Source organism: Microplitis mediator, chromosome 4 (assembly GCF_029852145.1).
Source record: "Microplitis mediator isolate UGA2020A chromosome 4, iyMicMedi2.1, whole genome shotgun sequence".
Lineage (NCBI taxonomy): Eukaryota > Metazoa > Arthropoda > Insecta > Hymenoptera > Braconidae > Microplitis > Microplitis mediator.
The window spans coordinates 7,080,759-7,105,208 of NC_079972.1; the positions used below are offsets into that span (position 1 = coordinate 7,080,759).

The 24,450-nt window shown below is 35.8% G+C and overlaps 2 protein-coding genes across 2 annotated transcripts; both read left to right on the forward strand.

The window, feature by feature from the left end:
- Positions 1–9,837: 9,837 nt before the first annotated feature.
- LOC130666566 (uncharacterized) lies at positions 9,838–11,405 on the forward strand. Its single transcript, XM_057467681.1, has 2 exons — positions 9,838–10,072; positions 10,174–11,405. The coding sequence occupies exons 1-2, from the start codon at positions 9,901–9,903 to the stop codon at positions 10,872–10,874; spliced, it is 873 nt and encodes a 290-aa protein (XP_057323664.1). The 5' UTR covers positions 9,838–9,900; the 3' UTR covers positions 10,875–11,405.
- Positions 10,926–11,426, forward strand: LOC130667200 (uncharacterized). Its single transcript, XM_057468693.1, has one exon. It carries the CDS (start codon positions 10,926–10,928, stop codon positions 11,424–11,426), a length of 501 nt encoding a protein of 166 aa, XP_057324676.1.
- Positions 11,427–24,450: the final 13,024 nt, after the last annotated feature.

Consider the following 24,450-nt stretch of genomic DNA (forward strand, 5'->3'; position numbering starts at 1 on the left):
GTCTCAATTTTATAATTACCTTTTTTTCTTAGCGGTGTTTGGTGGACAGCGTCTCTCGTGGCTCTCTCACTGGAGGTTCCGGTCGGACTAACTTACCCGGCTCTCGTCTTCCGCACTTAACTTTTTTTCGGGTGCGCTTCACTCGGACATCTTCGGAAAATTAACCACTCCTACTTACTACTAAGTGGGACTGACGACGAACTCCCCTAATTTCCACGCCCGACGACAAGTCGCTATATCTACCCCGGATAACCCTGGGGCAGTAAATCGATTTACCGACCGCGTGTATCATAGGTGTTTTAATTAATCAGCCGGGAAAATTTAAATTCTCCCCGTTACACTCCCCCCTGCCAGACTGTCGCCCGGGTGGGTGAAATTTACAGGTGTTCGTCGTCCAAGGATCCAGGAACAGCGGTTAAATTAAGAGATTTGACGTGGATTATGAAAATGAAATGAATAATTTATTTTGATTACAGGTTACATCCTCTTTACTCTTCCCGTTCCTCGGGACTGTCTAAGTCCAACTTATCTTCTGGATGTACTTCCAACTCGAGAACATCTCCTTCCTGAAATTCTCGATCATCGAACGGTGGTATGTCTTCGCAGCCTGAGTCGGCAGGGACGTACCCTTGTTCCCAGTTAATACCGGGGGGCACCACGTAATCCATATGTTCCATGTTTGGCCCGTTCTTCCCCTTCTTCCTCTTTTTCTTCTTTTTATTCAAGGTCCCAGACGCCTGAGCCTGAGAACCTTCAGCCTGGACAACGACTCGTGGTTGAACCCGTCGTCCGGCTGGGCCTTTAGCTACTGCTGGTTTCTTTGATGTTGACAGCGGTTTGCGTGTTTCTGGTCTTACTGACGTAGCGCTTGTTGGTGTCGTGTCAGATGTTCGGATAATGCGTACTGGTGGCTCGACTGCGGATATTGAGGCAACACGTACTGATGACTTGACTGATGTTGTTGGCAATGCTCTGGCTTCATCTTGCCAGGCGATGTCGTCTGGTCGAGATGACGGTCCTGGGAGTTGCTCCGATTCAACTACTCCAGAAACCGGGTTCTCTTGACCTGCATGTTCTTGTAGTTTAGTTGTTGTCGATGAGGCCGCCTGGAAGTCTGCCACAGCTCTGGCTCGAACAGTCATCAGTAGATCGGGTATATCCACCTGACCCTGACTCCACTGACTAACTCGCCATCTTGGTTCGATATGCATTGACAGCTTTTTGATACCTTGTCGTAAAATCTCCTTCTCAGGGAGGGCCAACACTCGAGCTAACTTAGCTTGGCGTAACTGTCGCCTCTTGACGTTCTTTCGGTGGCGGTTCTCAGCGCGACTCAATTCTGCTGGTGGCGGTTTAATAATTGCTACTTGTTGAGAGGATCCAGTAGATTTCTCTGGTCTTGGCTTGACTTCACTCACCGCTGCTGGTGGTCTGTTAATCGCAGCACCTTGGTGAGTGACTTTAGTGGATCCTTGTGGTCTCGGTTTAACCTCACTCACTGCTGTAGGTAGACTAGGAGTTGCAGCAACCTGGTGAGTGATTACAGTAGATCTTTCCTGTCTTGATCTCGAGCGAGGAGTGTCACTGGTCGATGGACCTGCCTCGACGTTCCTGAGATGGGTGGGGGCGGTTGGTCGGTCCCCAGACATCACCTGGCCTAGTCTTCTTGGAGTTGACTGGCATGGTGTCCTCTGCTCTTCGCCCTCAGGTGTCCACAACCTGCCTGGTTGGTTAACTGCCAACCGGCGATGGGGGCGTCTGCCTGGAGGTCCGTAAGGTCGGTCTGCCTCCGGATTCCGGCGATATCTTCTGCGGGTGGCCTCTGTCCACCCGGGTACTCCCTCCCGGGACCTCTTTCTTGATCTTTCCATCTGTAATAAAAATAGATTAGCCATACGTTCGAGTTATATTGAATACAAACTTATTGAGACTTTTTATTCGCTATACGAGTACTGCGGCGCGGTAATTTTAGATCGGGCGTGTAATGCGTACCGAGAGATTTACCCGCGTCATTTTTGAGTTCCACAACGAGTGGACTTACGACTTTAGTAACCGTAACCGGCCCGAGGTATTTCATCCCGAGACTAGCGCTATATTTTTGACTCTTATTACTAAGTTTTCTATTTGGGTAAAAGACCCTGTCGCCTAAATTAACCTGAGGTATATCCTGTTCAGTATTTTTATAATTTGCTTGCCGTTCATGCTCGGCCCGCATGATACTTTCAACCTTGTGTCTAAGCTCAACCAAACGCTGGACACGTTGTTTCCATTCCTCATTATCTGGAAGAAAATCTTCCATTTCACATTCCGTCATCTTATCAGATAGTCTAGGTTCTTGTCCATGCACCAAGAAATATGGAGACAATTTCAACGACGCGTGATACGAACTGTTGTATGCTAGTTGGAATTCCCCTAGATGGTCATCCCATCTGGTCTGGTCCTTATTGATATAAGCTCGAATCATCGGCTTTAAGGTTCGATTAATTCTTTCCACCGGATTAGCTTGTGGATGAGCGACAGCCAGTGGTGTAAACTTCACTCCAACTGATTTCAAGTAGTCCTGTACGGTCTCATTGACAAACTCCCTGCCATTATCCGTCACCAGAAACAGCGGGTAAGACCGTAGGGAAAACGTGCGTTTAAACGAGTCCAGAACAGCAGCTCCAGTATGTCGACGTAGTGGATAAAGCTCTATAAACCTAGTATATAAGTCCTGTATGACTAAAATATACTGGTGGCCTTTACTTGATCTAGTGAAAGGTCCGGTGACATCAGCAGCGACAATGGCCCAAGGTCGAATGGGTTGCCGAGTCTGCATTGGAGCTTTAGATGACGTCTGTTTATATTTAGCTTGTTTACAGATTTCGCAAGCTTGTACGTAATTCTCCACGTCTTGATACATACCAGGCCAGTAAAATCGGACCTTTAGACGTTCGTACATTTTCTCTCTCCCTAGATGTGCAGCATCTGGGTCTTCATGGTGTCTATGGAGGACTTCTTGGACTTCAGAATCTCGTAAAACCAATTTCCATGCGTGTTCATCTCCAACGATAGATTTTAATGGATCCGGCCGATGATATTCGAGTTTGTCGTCGACAATACGCCAATCCGAGTATCGCTCTGGATTGCGACGTACATTATTGAATTTAACTCCGTACCAATTTGACACTTGTAGATGTAAACAGTGATTTGAACCAAGTTGATCTGTTATTTCTAACCAGTCTTCTGGAGCAAGATCTTCATATATGCGAGATAGTGCGTCGGGACCTTCATTTTCCGTTCCTCGTCTATGCTCAATTGTGATCTGGTGAGATAATAGCTCCATAGCCCAACGAGCTAGCCTGCCATTCGGATCTCGTAGCGAATGCAGCCATTTTAATGCCGCGTGATCGGTGACAACAGTAAAGGGGGTGCCTTCAAGATAACAACGCAACTTACGAACTGCCCAGACTACAGCCAGACACTCCTTTTCGGTAGTGGTATATCGAGTCTCAGCACCCTTGAGTTGACGACTTAAACAGATGATAAGAAATTCTTTGTGTGTCTCAGGATCCCGTTGTACTAAGAATGCCCCAAGTCCCGTATCACAAGCGTCGGTGTATAAATAATATGGAAGTCCAACCTTCGGTACTGACAGTGGCTGAGCATCTATTAATGCTCGCTTGAGCTTTTGGAAAGATTCTTCTTCCAGGTCTCCCCACTTCCATTCCGTTGTAACGCCCGTTAGTTTGTTTAGAGGACCTTGAGCTTTTGCGACATCCTGCAAATGTCTGTGATACCAATTGACGAGACCTAGAAAACTACGAAGCTGTTTTCTGTTCGTCGGACGAGGGTAGTTGATGATTGGTGCTATCTTCTCTGGATCTGTATGGAGACCATCTTTATTTACTAGAAACCCCAAAAATTTGACTTCAGGTCGACAAAATTTGCATTTTTCAGGATTTATGAGTAGACCAGCGTCTCTGAAGACTTCAAATACCAAACTTAGAATTTTCTTATGTTCTTCAATCGTCTCACTGATGACTATCCAGTCGTCTAAATATGCAAAGACTTGGTCAGCCCATTTCATCGGAAATTCTCGTTCAACCAAAATTTTGTGGAATCTTTCCTTTAACTTGTCCATAGCTTTTTGAAATGTACTTGGTGCACCTACTAGTCCATATGGCATCCGCAACCACTCAAATTGCCCTCGTCCTTCCACGGAAAAAGCGGTGAGAGGAATCGACGCAATAGCCATGCGGATTTGATGGAAAGCTTCTTTTAGATCCATCGTGCTTATATACACTGCACCATGTAATGCGCTTAATATGCGTAACATATTAGGTAATGGATGAGCTGGTGGTATCGTGACTCGATTTATGGGTCTATAGTCAACGCAAAATCTCCAAGTATTATTCGGTTTCGCTACCATGACCGGTGAACATGACCACACGCTGTAGCTTGGTCTTATAAACTTTTTCTCAAGTAATTCATCAATCTGTCTGTTCAACTCTTCATTTATGACGGGACTGCGTCTGTACGGTTTTATTCTGACTGGTTTGGCATCAGGCTTCAGAACAATCTCGTGTTCAATAATGTTAGTGAGTCCTCGACTTGGCATAACTTCAAATTTCGCCATTTCAAATTTAATGAAATTTTTGAAGTCGGTTTCTTGATCTTCTGCTATTGATGCGCACCTCGTCACGTTTTCTTTGCAAGAAATGAGTTCAAACGGATATATCTCGTGACTACCACTGAACTGCCAAGTTCTATCTTTACTGTTAATTATTACTCCAAATTGTAACGCAAAATCCATTCCCAAAACTACAGAATGACCAAGATCTTCAATTATACTTAGATATTGTTCTCCCGCTACCGAACCAATCTGTATGATAAACGGAGCGCCACCCAGACTTTTACACAGCGTGTGATTTGCCAGCAGAACCCCACGTTTTTGCGTTTCGTCAGGTCTAAGTTCTCCTGACGCGTACTCTCTGATGTCACGATACACCTTGGCATTGAGATAGGATCTTTCACTGCCAGTGTCCAGAATGCCATTAAGTTTAATACCAAAAATCCAGAGTAACACTGGTATTCTTGCAGTGAATTCAGGTGGTCTTGGTCCTGAAGCAGGAACAAAAATTTTCCTTTCCGCTAGACGATATTTAATGGCAGCTGACAATGGCTGATTCTGGAGTACTTTTGGAATGAAGACTTCTCGAGGTGAATGTATTGTCTTGGTATCTACTGCCTGTGACTCTGGATTGTTTACTTCCAGAGTACACGGCGAAGATACGTTGAACTCGAGGTCCACTGGCTCCAAACCCGGCTGGAATTCATCTTCCCATGGTGTTTCTGGTTCATCATCCTGCTCCATTGTAGTCGTAATTAAATTAATACTGGGGTTTTGGTTTGGTTGATTAAGATCTTGTATAATAAAATTTGGATCTTCCATTAGTTGAATTAACTGATTAACAGTTTTGATAGAATCAGTCGTTAGATCTTCCTGAATTAACTTGATGATTTCCTCAATGTCTATTTTATTTAAAGACATGGTGGCTAAGCGTGTGACACTGCCTGGAATGGCACGTAGCGGCGAAGTAGGTACTACAACTGCCTGCGACACTACCTTCCGGCTATTCTGTTGAGGTATACTGCCAAGTTGAGAATATCGCGGCGAAGTAGATACTACAACTGCCTGCAATGTTTCACACTGGCTAACAGGTTCAGGCGTACTGCCTAGTTGAGAATACTGCGGCGTAGTAGCTAGTACAACTGCCTGCGATATTTCAGACTGGCGAACGCTGCCTGGATGAGGACATTGCGGCGTAGTAGCTAGTACAACTGCCTGCGATGTCTCCAACCGGCTATTCTTTGTGTCTTGAGTCGATATATTTAACCCCTGTGTTGTTCTTGCGACATCCTGAGCCGACGGGGAGTTCGATTCAGGTATTAGTCGTTTTTTCGGTTGTCACCTGGACTATCGATATTCTCTTGTTGAACTGGAGTTCGACATTCTGGTGATGTTGAATTTTTCGGTATGTTGTCATTTGCGTAAACTAATGTTACATTTACTTCTCGTATGTCCGGTCTCAAAACAGATGTTACAGACTTCTTGTCTGGGGTTCTCACATACCTCAAAGACGTGTCCTGGGACCCCACAGTTAAAACACGGTCTTGTATATCTCGGAGCCACTACTGGATTTTGATTGAAACCTGATGTTCCTACTGAAGTTTGATTCATACGAGGTCTGAATTGTTGTGGTCTTGTATTGTATTGGTTGTTTTGAGGTCTGTAATAATTTGTATTATTCCTCATCTGTACCCCATATTTATTATTGTATGTTCCGGATGGTGGTGCTACCATAAGGTTACATCTTGAAGGTTCCAAGTCCTCTTCTTCATAAACTAGATCATCACTCGGCGACTGAAGCATATTAAATCTTGTTTTTTCTTGGAATTTGACAGTTTTATTGATTACGGCTGCGGGTTGTTGAGCCTCCTCTATACATCGAGTGGCCTCGTGTAACGCATTTAACAAGTCCTCATATGAGTAAACTGATCTGGCAAAAACTAGAGTTCGAAGTTCATCTGTCAGATGGTTACGGATACAAGCGACTTGTTCTGGTACTGGAGGAGGTATCTGCATAGCTTGGTACTTCTGCTGTATTTTTAATACAAACTCGGTTACATTATCTCCTGGTTTCATTCGCATCTTGCTGATTTCCATAATAATTTGGTGGTCAGTTGCAGAGCTGCCGAAAGCCTTTCTGAATTCTGTCTTGAACTGATTATAGTTTGTCCATCGTAAGTAATTGGCATCAAACCATCGAGCTGCCGCTCCCTGGAGTATATAGCTCATTGCTTTCAGTAAATCCCATTCCGACCAGCCTTCTCTGTGGGCTCTGGCTTCGGCGGCGTAGAGAAAATCATTCACCGTCATGTTTTCTTGAGGATAATGTAAATTACCCATTTTTAGGCTATGCAGGATATCCTTCCACCTTCTCTCGTCGTTGTACCTGCCTAGACTCGGTTGATAGACAGGATTTGGAACGGGTGCCCCCGGCGCGTTATAAAAACCTCCCTCTGCCTGGGGGTGACTTCTTGCTCTTTCTCCTGGATAATCGTTGTTGTTATTCTGGTTGGGGACCGGGATCTGGCGTTGAGGACCCATTTGTAATTGACGTAATTGTTCTTGGAGAAAATTTATTCTGTCCCCCACTGATATATTTTGGTTGTTGGGATCCGGTCTGTCATCACGGTAGTAACCAGGTTGGTGTGGTAGTTGATCTTGAGGTTCGTGGTGTGGGAGTCTGTCAGCAGCTGGGCCCTCCCCCCTCGCCAAATGTTGGCCCATCGGGGCAACGTTTGCATTAAGTTGGAGCTCAGCTGCTCTCCAATTTACCGGTGAATTAGATTGCCACGAATTATCTCTTGAATTCCATCTATTGTTCATTTCCCGTTGATGATCCATGATTTCTCTCATTACTTGTGACAGATGATTTATTTGTATCGCGTTTTGTTCATTTATATTTCTCTGATCACACGACAATTGGCGTATCTGCCGAGTACTGTCATCCATACGGCTAAATATGCGTTGCATATCTGGAGGTATGTTGTTCTGAATGTGATTTAAGCTTCCAGCGAAATCCATCTGTTCATTCGTGATTCCATCTTGTCCAGGTACCGGCCTACGGACATCCTCAGCCTGCGTTCTGGGTGGAAAATTCCACCCATCAGCGGCTCCGATCATTCCGTGGCTATCTGGTGGTACATATGGAGGTAACGAATTCACTGGCACTGAGCTTGAAACCGTGCTGTTAGTTGTGGTGATCGTAGGTGTTGTCCTTGTCGTTGTAGTTACAGTTGTGACTGTCGATAATCTCGGTGGTGGACCAGGATTTGATGAGACAGTCGGGCGGTTAAACCCTCGACCTGCCGACAACCTTCGTCCGTCTGGGGCTTCCTGAGTTTGTTCTTGGTTAAACATTATCACCATTTATTTTTCTTTTTGTACAAATAATTTATGCCACTACAATTTTGTTGACCGGTTTGGTTTATTTAATTCCCGACAATGGTTTAGTTGTTTTCAATTTTAAGTCCGAGTAAATTTGATCCTTTGTTTACGTTTTTATATTTGATGACTCATCCGGTAGCAAGTAAAATTTTAAACCGACGACTATTTTACTTGATTTTGTATATTCGTGTTATTTTACTTATTTTTTCTCGCATTAATTATTTTAAGTGAATTAATAACTCATTTTAAGTAAATTTATTAATTATTTTAAGTAAATTTATTATTTATTTTAAGTAAATATCCTTAAAATATTTGCAGTAAATGTCTTTAGAATATTATAATTATCATTATTTCCAATAACCCAATTATTATGTAGTAAATCTTTTTTTGTTTTCTCAATTAATTTTTTTCGGATTCCAAAATTTTCCCGATATTATTTTCCAATATTAATATTTATTCAAAGTAGTTTTTCAAAAATAAATTTTCCCACGCCGCTTTAATCAAACTTTTTTCTATAATTCTATTCCGCGAATTTATCAATATAATTTATTTATAATTAAACCCCTCAGTCTCTCTTACAATTAATTACCAGGTTTTTCAATAGTTGGGCGCCAAATATAACAGGGCTAAGCTGCTACTCTGGTCGTCCTTTTGAAGGGAAAATTTCAGCTTAAAATTGAAATATTTAAACGTCGCGCAAGAATTTTTAATGTTTCCGAGTACTGTTTCTTGGACGTTTTCGAGCGACCCTTGAATGTTAATAATAAACCTTCTCAATTTTTTTACCATCAATTTGTATCATAATGAATAAAAAGATAACCCGAGAAATAGAAATAATAAGTTGTTTACACACTTTTTTATTTTTTAATTCAATTTTTAGGTTTTTTTGCTTATTCAAAACTTACCCAATTTTACTGTTTAAGACTGTCCTGTATATTTTCGGTAATGCAAAAGTTATATTTAAATGAAATGACAGTAAATGAGTTATAAAAAAAAAAAAAAACTAATTCAAAGTATTAGTTACATAGGTGGCACGTCTAAATACCCGAAGACAAATCACCCGCGACAGAATACCCGCGACAAAATACCCGACGACAAAATACCCGATACCAAAATACCCGACGACAAAATACCCGATACCAAAATACCCGACGACAAATCACCCGACGACAAAATACCCGCAAACCAAAACACCCTCGACAAAACACCCGCAATTAAAAACACCCGCCACACGGTGTGACGCTTTTTGACCAAGATAATTCATCCTGAAAATCAATTGAAATTAAAAAAATCTCTTTATTTTTTTTTCCGTGCATTTTTTGAAATTTTTTTATGTATGGGTATATTCTTTTAATTGCACACACACAAAAATCGTGAAAAAAGGGCGCTATGCTTCACACCCTTTTATGTATGGGTACATTGATATAATTGCACACACACAAAATTTGAACTAAATAATAATAATTGTAATCAGTATTTTATTTTTTTGTGAAAAAAAAAATTTTAATTTTTGAATAATTGAAATATTTTTCGTTATTAGTAAACGTATCTATAGTTTTGAATGCTTATATTACTTGATAAAATATTTATAAATCGAATTACCCGCGGTTTTGTTGAGGATATCAAATCCTAAGTATGCCATCTGTTAGCCATATTTCATAATATTTTATCATTATTATCTCATATGTAATATTTCAAATTCAACCAATACGCCATTAAATCTGCCGAATGATATCACTGCCATCTGTTAGTCTTATGACACACTAATTTTACTTATTAGTTAATATATGTTACCTCTGCGATGTATTTATATTTTCTGTGGTAGCGTATATAAACACGTGTTTGTTAGCAGTTATTAAAAATTTCTTGACTATTATTAACTAAATATTAAAGACATAATAATAATGCCTTTAAAATTCGTAAAATCTCAAAAAGGTAAAAATTTATTAGTCCACGAAGGTTATACCTATACGTGTAAAACTGTAAATAAGAAGAGCATTACTTGGCGATGTAACGAACACAGTCGAAAATTTGCTTGTTCGGTAATTATTCACACGTCATCACAAGATAAGAATGGTGATTATTATTTTTTTTACTGATCGTATTATTTGTTTTTATAAAAACTATAATTTTAGTTGGTAATTTTAATAATTGTTCCTAATTAACTATATCAATAGGTAATATTATTGGAGATGTTCCAATACATAATCATCCTGCTGATTTAGCTGATGTTAAATCTAAAGCGATTCGATCTACTTTAAAGCGTCGTGCTGTTAGTGATGATGTTGGACCAATTGGAGTTATTGCCGACGTTGTTAAAAACGTTAAGTCACCGGTGGCAGCGCGTTTGGGTACAATTTCATCAATGCAGCGTACAATCCAGCGTGCTCGACAAAAAACGAAACCAACAGCTCCAGAAAAAAATCTTGGAGATTTTATTGTGCCTGATGAATCACAACGTACATCTAAAGATGAACAATTCTTGCTATTTGACAGTGGTGGTCATAGAAATCGGATTTTAATTTTTTCCACGGCTTCTAATTTGATAAAATTGGCTGAATGTGAGATTTGGTGTGGCGATGGAACCTTCCGTACTGTACCGGCCATTTTCAAACAGTTATATTCAATCCACGGCGTAGTTGGTGATAATACGATGCCACTTGTATACGTTTTGTCTTCAAGTAAATCTAAATCGATTTATTTAATGATTTTGCGTAAATTAAAAGAATTACTACCTGATATGATTCGTTTGCGTCGTATGCTAACTGACTATGAGTTAGCTTACATGAATGCATTTAAAATTGTATTTCCTGGTGTTAATATCAGTGGATGTTTGTTTCATTACACACAATGTGTATGGCGACATGTTCAGCACTAGGGTTTACAATCACTTTATAACAAGAACATACGTTTTTCTGAAAATATACGAATGCTCATGGCACTTGCATTCGTTCCAGTTCACGATGTAATTTCAGCGTATGACGAACTTACTAAAAGTAAATTTTATGTCGATCATGATGACGAATTATGTGGTTTGCTCGATTATTATGAGTCAACATGGATTGGTGTACTGAAACGCAACGGAGTTGATCGTTCGGAGCCTCTATTTGCTATTCAAATATGGAATTGTTATTTGAGCGTTATAAACGATGAACTAAGATCAAATAATGGAATGGAAGGTTGGCATCATTCCTTTAATGATTTAGTTCGTGTTAGTCATGCTAACGTTGCTAAGTTTATAAATGTATTGAGATCACAGCAAACACTTGTTGAAATGAAGTTAGTGCAATTAAATACTGGTTTGTCATTACCTAAACGGCGTCTTCTTTACCGTAATTATAATGATCGTATCAAAAAAATTGTGGTTTCATATGATAGCAATAATAAATTGCAGTTTCTTAAAAATATTGCTGGTGTTCTAAAGATATAAACTAATTTAATACTTTATGTTTATTATAATACATGTTTTATTGATTAAGTTTAATTAATGTAATTACAATTACCATATTAACCGTTGATTATTGACCTTTAATATACATTGATGCAATATTGTATTTAAGTTTTTGTGTACTTTAAATATCATTATTATATTAAATATGATTTATATTATAATTTTTTTAATTATTTTATATTATATACTATATATTTACTATTTTTTTTTGTCTAAATACAATGCTGAAGGAATTCAACATCTATATTATTTATAGATATTTTGGACTGCGAGTATTTCATCGTGGGTATTTTGTCGTCGGGTATTTTGGCATCGGGTATTTTGTCATCGGGTATTTTGTCGTCGGGTATTTTGTCGCGGGTATTTTGGTTTGCGGGTGTTTTGTCGCGGGTATTTTGTCGCGGGTATTTTGGTTTGCGGGTGTTTTGTCGCGGGTATTTTGTCGCGGGTATTTTGTCGTAGGGTGAATTGTTACGCAACCAGTTACATATTATCTGTTAATATTCAGAATTCTTGAGCGCCGTTTAAATATTTAAATATTGGGCTGAAATTTTCAGCATAGTCATAATTTTACAGATATAAAATATTGCTGCCACAAGGAAGAAAAAATTCAGAAACAAAAATTCCGAATTCCAATTACTTTTGATATTTTCAAAATTCGTGAGCGATCTCTTGAAAATTTTTTATCGAGCTGATTTTTGGAGAGGCTTCTTAAAACATCTTAAACTAACAAATTTTCATTAGAGACTCGAAAAAAAAATAGTCGGTTTTTTTGGGCCACCCTAATATATATATATATAAGCGAAGTACCACTGACTGACTCACTCACTCTCTCACTCACTCATTACGAGATCTCCGAAACTATCAGTCCTATTGACTTTACATTTGGCAACATATTTCTTTCTCAACGTAGATTCTCACTAAGAATGAATTTTATAAAATTCCTATTGAAAATAGACTTTTGAGCAACGAACCAAATCCTCTCTTCTCATGAGATATCTACCAAACGCGCTTCTCTGATTAGGTACTACCAGATGACGTAGCGAATGTCGTCATAGTAGAATAAAAATTACTGACGAACTAAGAAAATGTATGGTGTAAATTTTTCTTGTATAATCGACTCTGGTGGGGCTTTGCGGGGGCGTAAGAAATGAAAATTTTCACAATTTCTAGCCAAGAGACCTACAGACTTGAAACTTGGAATAAAAATCACATAGGATACCAGAACATAAATGAAGTGAATTTTTTTTTAAATTTACAATGGCAGGACAATACAGGGGCATAAGAAATAAAAAGTATATTACGTCCCTAAGCCAGAAAGTTCGATTTTCTGGCGTATGTGATATTATGGCCGAGGCGAACCCTGTTGGTCGTATACTATTTTTTTTTATCTTCCGCCGAAAATACGTTTAACAATAAGGTTATTAATTATAACACAGTACCTGCGAATTTTACAAAACCGAGGACTTTGCAAATGGTGGGGAGGCGCGCCCGACTTTTAGAAGACCGAGGCGAAGCCGAGGTTTTGCTGGTCGGGGCGTGCATCAACAACTAATGAAAATTGTACACCACGAAGGACGGTAATGTAATTTAAAGTAAAAAATTTTTGAAATTCACATTTCAAATAAAACTTTATCAATGTATTCATAATAGTCATAACCCTGGTTAAAAAAGTGAATTAACAAGGATTAAAAAAGCACACATATTTAATACTACTTAATACTCTTAATTCTCCGGAGAATTCAGATTGAACATAAAATGAATCCTTTTTAATTCTCCTTCATCTAGCGAAAAAATTATTATCGTTTTAGGATTAAAGAGAATTAAAAAGGATTAAATATATTTAATCCTAACTTATACTTTTTAATTCAAAAATAATATTGCAATTTCTGATCGCGCAGAGGCTTCGAAAGTATAAAAGAGGATTCGAAAAAGTTTAATTCTAACTTATTATTTTTAATTCTAAAATAATGTTGCAATTTCTGTTCTCGCGGTGGATTGAAAAGAATAAAAAAGGATTCTAAAAGATTAATTCTAACTAATTCTTTTTAATTCCAAAATAATATTCAATTTCTGTTCCCATGGAGGATTCAAGAGAATATAAGAGAATTGGAAAAAGTTTAATTCTAACTAATTCTTTTTAATTCTTAAACAACTTTGAATGTCTGTTCTCGTGGAGGATATAAGAGAATAAAAGAGGAATCGAAAATGTTTAATTTTAACTAATTCTTTTTAATTCTAAAATAATATTTAATTTCTGTTCCCGCGGAGGATTCGAGAGAATATAAGAGAATTGAAAAAAGTTTAATTCTAACTAATTCTTTTTAATTCTAAAATAACTTTGAATGTCTGTTCTCGTGGAGGATACAAGAGAGTAAAAGAGGATTCGAAAATGTTTAATTCTAACTAATTCTTTTTAATTCTAAAATAATATTTAATTTCTGTTCCCGCGGAGGATTCAAGAGAATAAAAGAGGATTCGAAAATGTTTAATTCTAACTAATTCTTCTTAATTCTAAAATAATATTCAATTTCTGTTTTCGCGGAGGATTCAGGAGAATAAAAGAGGATTCGGAAAAATTTAATCCTAACTAATTCTTTTTAATTCCAAAGTAATATTCAATTTCTGTTCCCGCGGAGGATTCAAGAGAATGAAAGAGGATAGGAAAAAGGTTAATTCTAACTAATTCTTTTTAATTCTAAAACAACTTTGAATGTCTGTTCTCGTGGAGGATATAAGAGAATAAAAGAGGATTCGAAAATGTTTAATTCTAACTAATTCTTTTTAATTCTAAAATAATATTTAATTTCTGTTCCCGCGGAGGATTCAAGAGAATAAAAGAGGATTCGAAAATGTTTAATTCTAACTAATTCTTCTTAATTCTAAAATAATATTCAATTTCTGTTTTCGCGGAGGATTCAGGAGAATAAAAGAGGATTCGGAAAAATTTAATCCTAACTAATTCTTTTTAATTCCAAAGTAATATTCAATTTCTGTTCCCGCGGAGGATTCAAGAGAATGAAAAAGGATAGGAAAAAGGTTAATTCTAACTAATTCTTTTTAATTCTAAAATAATATTTAATTTCTGTTCCCGCGGAGGATTCAAGAGAATAAAAGAGGATTCGAAAATGTTTAATTCTAACTAATTCTTCTTAATTCTAAAATAATATTCAATTTCGTTTTCGTGGAGGATTCAGGAGAATAAAAGAGGATTCGGAAAAATTTAATCCTAACTAATTCTTTTTAATTCCAAAGTAATATTCAATTTCTGTTCCCGCGGAGGATTCAAGAGAATGAAAGAGGATAGGAAAAAGGTTAATTCTAACTAATTCTTTTTAATTCTAAAACAACTTTGAATGTCTGTTCTCGTGGAGGATATAAGAGAATAAAAGAGGATTCGAAAATGTTTAATTCTAACTAATTCTTTTAGTAGATTTCATAAAAATCTAACTATTGTATTTGTCCTCATGATGGAATTTTCGAAAAATTTTGCTACCTCTGAACTCAGCTCGATGAGCTGAGTCAGGAAATACATTCAGTTCAAAAGTTTATATATGTATTTATATATATATATATATATATATATATATATAATATAACGCGCCGTTCTCCAACGATAGCGTCCGCAATTCTACACCGATCTTAATGAAACTTAGTATACTTATTCTATGGACGATTACCTTGGATAAGTTCGAAGATGAGCCAATTCGGCCGATAAGTTTAGAAGTTATGGTTAATTGAAATTTTGTAAAATTTTCAAAAAAAAATTTGTTTGCCGCTTTAACTGGATGTAACTTCTAAACGGAAAGAGATAGCTTATTTTCGTTTGTTCTATGTGAAAGCTCGTCCGATTGCCTACAATTTTGACTATACAGCTCATTGATTGGACCATTTTTTCTAGTAGATAAATGATTTTGAACATTTACAAAATATTATAAAAACTAATTTTATGCAGGTTTTCACTTTGATTATAGCCACAATTTCAAACCGATCACCTTGAAACTTAGTATACGTATTTTGTGGGTGACTACCTTGTTCGAGTTTGAAAATGAGCTCAATCGGTGGATTAGTTTAGAAGTTATAGCATTTCAAAATTTTCAAAATGTCCAAAATTCATATTTTTACTTATTCTTCCTTCAATATCTTTTGAATGTGATAACTTATCGACTTTATATAAAATTCATCTGAAAGCTCTTCGAATAAGCTTTAATTTTCATGCCTATATATATGCCTAGACCACTAAAATTACTTATTTTACCATTCATTTAATGAAATTTTGCTATTGCATTAGTTCTCCTACTTCTTAGTACATTCATGGAGCTACTTAAATTCATATTATCGCAGTGTGACAATTATAAAATCCAAACATCTCAATTCAGTGGGTATATACAATTTCGTTTAATTGACAGTGGATAAATGATATGATATATCAATAACAAGATTAACATTAGTTATGATGATAATATTTTCTATATCGACTCGTCGTTTGATATTCTAGTAGGCTTTTTATTTCAAATATCAGTACTAATTTCAAGTATGACACTTTGATGTATCACAATCAATTTTTAATCTTAGAATATTTTATTAGTAGATTTTATTGAAAGCAAATTATCGCCTTTGTCTTTATGGTAGAATTCTCGAGCATTAAAACCATAATCCATCATTATTTTTCGAATAGGGTCCGGAATACCATTGGTCCGATAGTTTAAATATATGCATACGTATCTTAAAATAACGTCAAATCAAAACATATAGTGCATTATCATCAAAAATTCTTCTGAAGTTCATTTAGTTAGCATCAATTTTGACATTATACTTAGAATTATTTTATTTTCTTTGTTTTATCATCTCGAGAATTTTTACGAAAATGTAAAAAAAAATTTTATTTTATTATTAACTTTTATGTGAACAGTGAAAAAAATTCAACAACGAGAAATCTACTTCCATTTCGGCTGCCGAATGGCCTTTTTTTAATTCTAAAATAATATTTAATTTCTGTTCTCGCGGAGGATTCAAGAGAATAAAAGAGGATTGGAAAAAGTTTAATTCTAACTAATTCTTTTTAATTCTAAAATAACTTTGAATTTCTGTTCTCGTGGAGGATATAAGAGAATAAACGAGGATTCGAAAATGTTTAATTCTAACTAATTCTTTTTAATTCTAAAATAATATTTAATTTCTGTTCCCGCGGAGGATTCGAGAGAATATAAGAGAATTGAAAAAAGTTTAATTCTTTTTAATTCTAAAATAACTTTGAATGTCTGTTCTCGTGGAGGATACAAGAGAGTAAAAGAGGATTCGAAAATGTTTAATTCTAACTAATTCTTTTTAATTCTAAAATAATATTTAATTTCTGTTCCCGCGGAGGATTCAAGAGAATAAAAGAGGATTCGAAAATGTTTAATTCTAACTAATTCTTCTTAATTCTAAAATAATATTCAATTTCTGTTTTCGCGGAGGATTCAGGAGAATAAAAGAGGATTCGGAAAAATTTAATCCTAACTAATTCTTTTTAATTCCAAAGTAATATTCAATTTCTGTTCCCGCGGAGGATTCAAGAGAATGAAAGAGGATAGGAAAAAGGTTAATTCTAACTAATTCTTTTTAATTCTAAAACAACTTTGAATGTCTGTTCTCGTGGAGGATATAAGAGAATAAAAGAGGATTCGAAAATGTTTAATTCTAACTAATTCTTTTTAATTCTAAAATAATATTTAATTTCTGTTCTCGCGGAGGATTCAAGAGAATAAAAGAGGATTGGAAAAAGGTTAATTCTAACTAATTCTTTTTAATTCTAAAATAACTTTGAATTTCTGTTCTCGTGGAGGGTATAAGAGAATAAACGAGGATTCGAAAATGTTCAATTCTAACTAATTCTTCTTAATTCTAAAATAATATTCAATTTCTGTTCTCGCGGAGGATTCAGGAGAATAATAGAGGATTCGGAAAAATTTAATTCTAACTAATTCTTTTTAATTCTAAAACAATACTCAATTTCTGTTCACGCGGAGGATTCAATAGGATAAAAGAGGATTGGAAAAAGTTTAATTCTAACTTATTCTTTTTAATCCCTAGCGAATTCGGTTACACCCAAAAAATATCTAAAACATACCTGGTATTTGAGTATCATTTTGGTATGTTTTCAGTAGAATTCCAAAAGTATACTCAAATTATACTTTCCATAATAATAATTTAGGTATTTTTTTGAACAATTTATACCGAAATTGTACTGAGATCAAAAAATTAATTTCTTAGATATCGATATGTTTAATGTGTTTAAGTATATTAGTTGAATAATTTATTTTGTCACGATCGGAGTGAGTGAAGGCGACGGGCGAAAGGGTTATTTTATTTATTATTTATTATCGGAATACCGAATTATCTTGTTCTATAACTCAGCCAAGGAGTTCGATTGAACCGTCACGTGGTTAGTGTGAGAACTTATGAGTGATTGTACCGATCATTAAATTATAAGTTATAATATGAAATTATTTTATTCTGTCATCCAACCAAGGAATCGGCGTCACGTGGCTGATATAAGAATGTTTTAATTTCTTATCGTTTTATAACTTATTTGTCTATTCGTTCCGAGCGGATGTACTATAGACCGTCCCGTTCAATGACCTGCGTGGCTTTAGGGTAGGTCCGGGATTTTTGAGCGAGAAGGATATTGGGTCGGTGAATATGGGCCCTCGAGAAGACCGTGTTCTTTCTCTGTCTTACTTTAGGTTTACTATGACTTAATTTACTAGCAGTTGAATGCTGGAGAAAAAGGTCAATAAATGAAAAGACGAATGTATAGAAAGAAAAACATGTGTAGTATATTGACAGGTTAAATCTTACATGTAAATATTATAATTTTAGACTTACCCAGAAGGGTTGATGTACCTGCACACACACTCACTCCAAATTCACCAGTTTGAATTTGTGTACACAGGAGTTTACAATATTTTATGACAGTTTTTAATTTAGATTCACAGGTCGAATCTGTTCACACGAACGCACTGCACGCTGAACCGAAAGGCCGGCTTTGCTGTCGAGTGAATTTATGATGATATATATAAATATTGTAACGAATGTGAAACTGATCTTTTAAATATTTGAATAGCTAGAAAACAAATGCCTTCTTCTCTCTTGTTTTATAGATGCGCGACAAAAGTCAGTCAGTCATATATTGACAACTAAACAGCATACGTCTTGTATCAATAAACTATATCGCTCTCTTGCTTTCTTTACTGCTGTTAATTGTGGTGTTGTTATTTATAATTTAAGTGTGTTATTATTGTAGTGTATAAGTGATATTAATTTAAGATACCAATTACTACAATTTGGTGTCAGAAGTGCGCGTAACCTTCGTGTGTATTTACAAATATAAAAATAGCTGTCAAAATATTGCGACGCGATGGGAAAGACAAAGTTTTGAAACGATCGTGTTTTCGATATTAAAAAAAAAAAAAAAAAAAACGTAAATTCAGTGATCAATTAAACGAGTTTAATGAAAACATATTTTTTTAATTTGTGATAAAGTGCGTGTGTGAATTTAAATAAATTTAGCAATAAATCAAATAAGTTTTGTGAATATTAAAGTGCGTGTATAGTAATATAAGTAAATTCGGTGACGAATTAAATAAGTTTTGTCCATATTTTTTTTTTACAATATTAAAGTGCGTGTAACTTTTGTGTGAGTGAGTGAAGTGACATATTAAAAAAAAAAATAATAAATAAATAATTATGCCACGACGGACAAGGCAAACAATTGCCGATGATGCTTCGGACATCATCGAAGACGCTCGGGACAATAGGCTGAGAAACGAGCTTGATAACAAACTAGAGGAGTTCCGCGAGCACATTACGCGCTATTTGGAGAAGAAGAGTAAGGAAGATGATAAAAAGAGAGAAGAGGATGAAAAGAGGTTCGACAGCCTGGAATCCAAATTCACCAGGATGGAAGGATTTCTCGGCAGGATCGCAGATAAATTAGAAGACGCATCAAAAAGGAACAAATCCGGTGATGTACCCCTTAATAATTATAATAATAATAATAATAATAATAATAGTCGCGACACAACATTTGATGGGGTTCCTCCTCGGAACATAAATGTTGACGCGGAAATTCATATCGATGCGGAAATAAATAAAAATTTAGAAAATAAATCGGGAGAAAAATTTAGTAAAAATAACCCGAGAATAATCGCGACATCGAACCCATCATTTGTTTTTAGACCGATTGATTCAATTAAACCAGACACATTTGATGCTTCTGTGTCTGCTAATAGATATCTGAAACATTTTGAAATCGTTTCAAATCACAACGGATGGACAGATGAAATTAAAACATCATACTTAGGAGCTTCATTGAGAGGAAAAGCTCAAACAATTTTAGAAAAATTATCGTCGGATGAATTTAAAAATTACGATAAAATTAAAGAAATTTTAATATCACGATTCGGAGAAAGAAAATTTTCTTATGTTTATTTAAATGAATTGCAAAATAAAAAACAAAAATTTAACGAGTCTCTTGACAGCTTTGCTGAAACAATAGACAAACTCTCTCACCTCGCGTATCCCGATCTAACGGATGATATGATTGAACGTCAATCTTCTTAACCATTTATTAGTGGGTTACTAGACAAAAAATTACGATATTCTTTAAGATCCGAAATAATTTTTACGTTAAATAAAGCTTTAGAAAGAGCTTTAGAATTAGAATCAATATTAAAATTAATTGACAGTGAGGAAAAAAAATATAATTCGCCCAAATAATAACTTCAAACAATCAGATAATTACAAACATAATTTGAAAAGAAAGCTAGAATTTGATAATAGTGATCGTAAATGTTGGAATTGTAATAAACAAGGTCATTTCATGAGGGATTGTAGAAATCCACAAATAAATAATCAACACAATTCGCAACAAAATAAGAAACCTAGATATAACCAAAATAATTAAAAATTGATTGACTTCAATGCGATTGGGAGGGTCCTTATGAAATTGAAAATAGGCTAAATAACGTAGTTTATAAAATTAGAAAAATACCAAATGAAAATATAAAATCATGCATGTAAATCGTCATGAACCATATTGTGATCAATAAGAAGAAATAAAAGAAAAGTCCGGCTGGGGCCCTGAACGATCTCAGTGTAGACGTTGTAAAGGGTTCCCGGGATTCTGTAGTCAATTAGTAAGTCTAGGATATCTTGCAAACTGATAGAGTTGAAGATGTCTGAACCACTGCTAAAGACTGGTATAGTCCTTAGGAGAAGTCTGGCAGTGGACCCTGAATAGCCACACTGTAAACGTTACTGAAGAGTTCCCGAGATTCTAAAAGAAGTCTGGCTGAGGGCTCTGAACGATCTCGGTGGTAACGTTATTCGAGGGATTCTATAAGGACTGGAAATGTTCTGGGTTTGAGTATATTAGCTGAAGGAAAGTCTGGCCGTGGGCTCTGAGCGATTAATCGTTGCGGGGTTCCCAGGATTCCTCAGTCATTGATCGGAGACTGGATATTTCTTTTGATCTAAGTGAGCTCAACGAGGATCAAAAGTTTGATTCTGAGGACTGATCAATGGCTAAGAGCAACCTGACTGGAGCTTTGGGATCCATCCGGAGTTGACACAGTCGACATTTCTCTTTTGTTGATGGCCACGACTTCTGAGAGATAGGTGGATGCCCTGGAGAGTTTCCGAGGAGCTTTTAGGGAGAAAAATGAAATTCGTTGCAACGTGTGTCATTCAGAATCATTGGTATGTTAGCTCGAGATAACATATCGGAGAATGGTCTGGATGAATCGAACGGCAGAACATTGAGCATTTAAGATCGAAATTATTGAATTGATCACGATAATGAAAGTTTATAAATTAACAACTGATAAATAATAGAATGTAACGATGAAATATGTTTAAGTATAAAATTTAATAAAATGTTGGAGGTACTCGTTTTGTTTGTTTATTATGTTCAGATAATATTTCCAATTTCATTGGGGAAGGAGAGAAGGAGTCCATTCCTAGTCCTTCAAGGAGGAGAGGAAGGAGTTCCTGTTCCCATCCCGTACCTGATCCCATTCCTATTGAAGGTCCATTCAATCAATAGGAGGGTTGCATTTTTAATTTATTTATTTTGATTCATTGAATAGGAAAATAGAGTCACGTGCACTGATTAACTTCTTAGCAGAGTATTTGATTTTTTTATGATCAATGCTTAGCTCAATTAAACTATAGACTATTTTTTTTATTATCTTTGCATTAGCCTACAGGGTTGTTTTTTGGCTATGGTGTTTTTTCCCTGTAGGATGATAGATAGGGTGTGTTGGGACCATAGCGGAATCGAACCAAAATTGCAAATGGTTTTAATTTCAATTAAGTTCGATTCTTCCAACACAAATTTTATCGGGACGATAATTTATTGAGAAGGGGGTAGTGTAACGAATGTGAAACTGATCTTTTAAATATTTGAATAGCTAGAAAACAAATGCCTTCTTCTCTCTTGTTTTATAGATGCGCGACAAAAGTCAGTCAGTCATATATTGACAACTAAACAGCATACGTCTTGTATCAATAAACTATATCGCTCTCTTGCTTTCTTTACTGCTGTTAATTGTGGTGTTGTTATTTATAATTTAAGTGTGTTATTATTGTAGTGTATAAGTGATATTAATTTAAGATACCAATTACTACAATATATATATTTTCTTTTAGGGTTTTATTAACAGGATTAACTATTCCCGAACAAGGACTCCGATTGCCTAGGCGGTGGACGTCACGTGAAGGAGTTTAGTTAATCTTAATGCGAACTCAAAAGATTATATCTTAGGTATCCAACCTAGGAGTCCAGATGCCTAGGCGGAGGACCTCACGAGGAGAGGTTTTAAAAATAAAATTTTAAGTCGCTAAATTATAATTTAAAATAAAAGAATCGAAACTCGGTTATCGGTCTAGGACCTCTGATTGCCTAGGCGTAGAGCGTCACGAGAGCGAATTTTGAAATCGACTCAGTGAGTCTTACTCGCGGATTTCGATGTAGAAGCAATGGCTTTTGATTTTTAATTTTGATTCCGATTATCGGTCTAGGACCTCTGATTGCCTAGGCGTAGAGCGTCACGAGAGCGAATGTTGGAATCTTACTCGCGGATAGATCTGACAAGGGTTTTAGTTGCGGCGGTAATGACTGAATTTGAGTATTTTTCCTGGGTTTATATATGAAAAGGTTTGAAAGAAAAGTGGGACCGAAGATGAAATAAAGAATGGGTTAAAGAAAGAGGAAAAATTATATATAAAGGTTTTATTTTTGGGCAGCTGAGAATGACATATTTATTGCGGGAGTTCTTGGTATTTTGTAGTAAACAGGATGTGAAATAGAAAAATAAGTCCGCGGTGGGCTGCTCGAAAATAACTTTTATAAAATATATGATGACATTTGCAGAGAAATATAATTAAAAATTTGAGAGAAAAGTTCTTCTATGGTGGTAAAGGGGGAAGTGAGGATCCGCGGGGAATCGTGGGATTTTAAAAACGACGTCTCTTTGACAAATATATGATGACTTTTATGGTCAACATATTTTTGTACTCTAGAAAAATATAATTAAGAAAAATAAAATCGAGAGGAAAAATTTGGGTGATAGAAAAAGGGAACAGAGGGGTTCTGCGGGGGACCATGTAATTTTTAAAGACAACGTCTCTCTGACGAATTTATGACGACACTTGCTACCAATATTTTAGACGGTTCTGAGAAATGCAATTAAAAATTAAAAGTAAAAATAAAATTCGAGAGAGATTTGTACGTTAGAAAAGAAATAGTAAGGATCCGCTGAACAGCGGGACCTATTGGTAACAGATGTAAAAATTCAATTCGAACTAGATCACGGAAGTATCATAATGAATTTATGTGACATTCATGATGATTTGAGGGACTTGCATTGGACATGATAAAAACATTGAGACAGTGAGCTCTTCGTAAGGGACCAGCCGTAGCGGTGCAGCTGTGCATAGCGGGAGAGAGATATACAGAGTTTTCTTACTTGGTTACTCTTATTTTCCTTTCTCTCTCACTCTTCTGACTTGACCATTCGTATTCACACACTCTTTCGGTGAGAATTCAAAACATACCCAAAAAGAGCTAGATGAATATATAGGTGTGAAAGAATATACATATGATGATACCCTCACATATACGTACACGCATTTTTATACATATTATTGGGTGTGCTTTGAACTACGCAGTCAAATTCTTATTTTAATAAAAATAAAAAAAATTAGAAGAATTGATAAATTAAAGTACGGTTAAATCGCGATCCATTTGTAACGATCGTTACAATTTATATGTTTTTTTAATAAATAATTCAAAAAAAAAGAAAAAAAAAAGCGATAATTGACTGAGGTTCCAAACTTGTGACTTCTCACTTGAAAGTCTCGTGAAGTCCTCATAGCGCTGTCACAGGTCTTCACGAAATAAACAATTTTATTTTTATTTATGGTTTGATTTTTTTATACATTATATTTATGTTAACTATCTATACTATTATTGTAATAGAATCAAATAAATAATAAATTGATAATTTTATGTCTATCAAACACAAATAGAAACATTTCCTACAACAGTGAAATTTTTTTTTATTTTGGTAAAATAAAAAAAAAAGGAATTAAGTATTTACTACTCAAAAGCATTATAATACTAAACACTTAATTGAAATAGTATTTTCATAATTTTCTATGTAGGCAATAAATTTATTTACTTCAAACTTCAAAGAAACATCTTCTTTTTTACCAGGTAAAGACTTATATAGATAGATATTATCTTCAACCTCTCTGATTTCGGTATAATTTGAGTATAAATCGTGCTTGACATAGATATTTTTTCAGTATCATTTAAGTATGAAAAATTCAAAAACATACCCAAAACATGAGACGATTTGAGTATAATCTGGGTATTCATTGAGTATAATTCGTAAAGCATACCGATATATTTATCAATTTTTACTACACCGGAAATGAACCCAAAAGAAACTTA

Excerpts from the sequence above, each read along its gene's own strand:
- LOC130667200 (XM_057468693.1), top strand. The coding sequence starts at position 10,926 with ATGCTCATGGCACTTGCATTCGTTCCAGTTCACGATGTAATTTCAGCG.
- LOC130666566 (XM_057467681.1), top strand. The coding sequence starts at position 9,901 with ATGCCTTTAAAATTCGTAAAATCTCAAAAAGGTAAAAATTTATTAGTC. Across the intron at positions 10,073-10,173 it reads GTCATCACAAGATAAGAATG|GTAATATTATTGGAGATGTT; the intron begins GTGATTATTATT and ends CTATATCAATAG.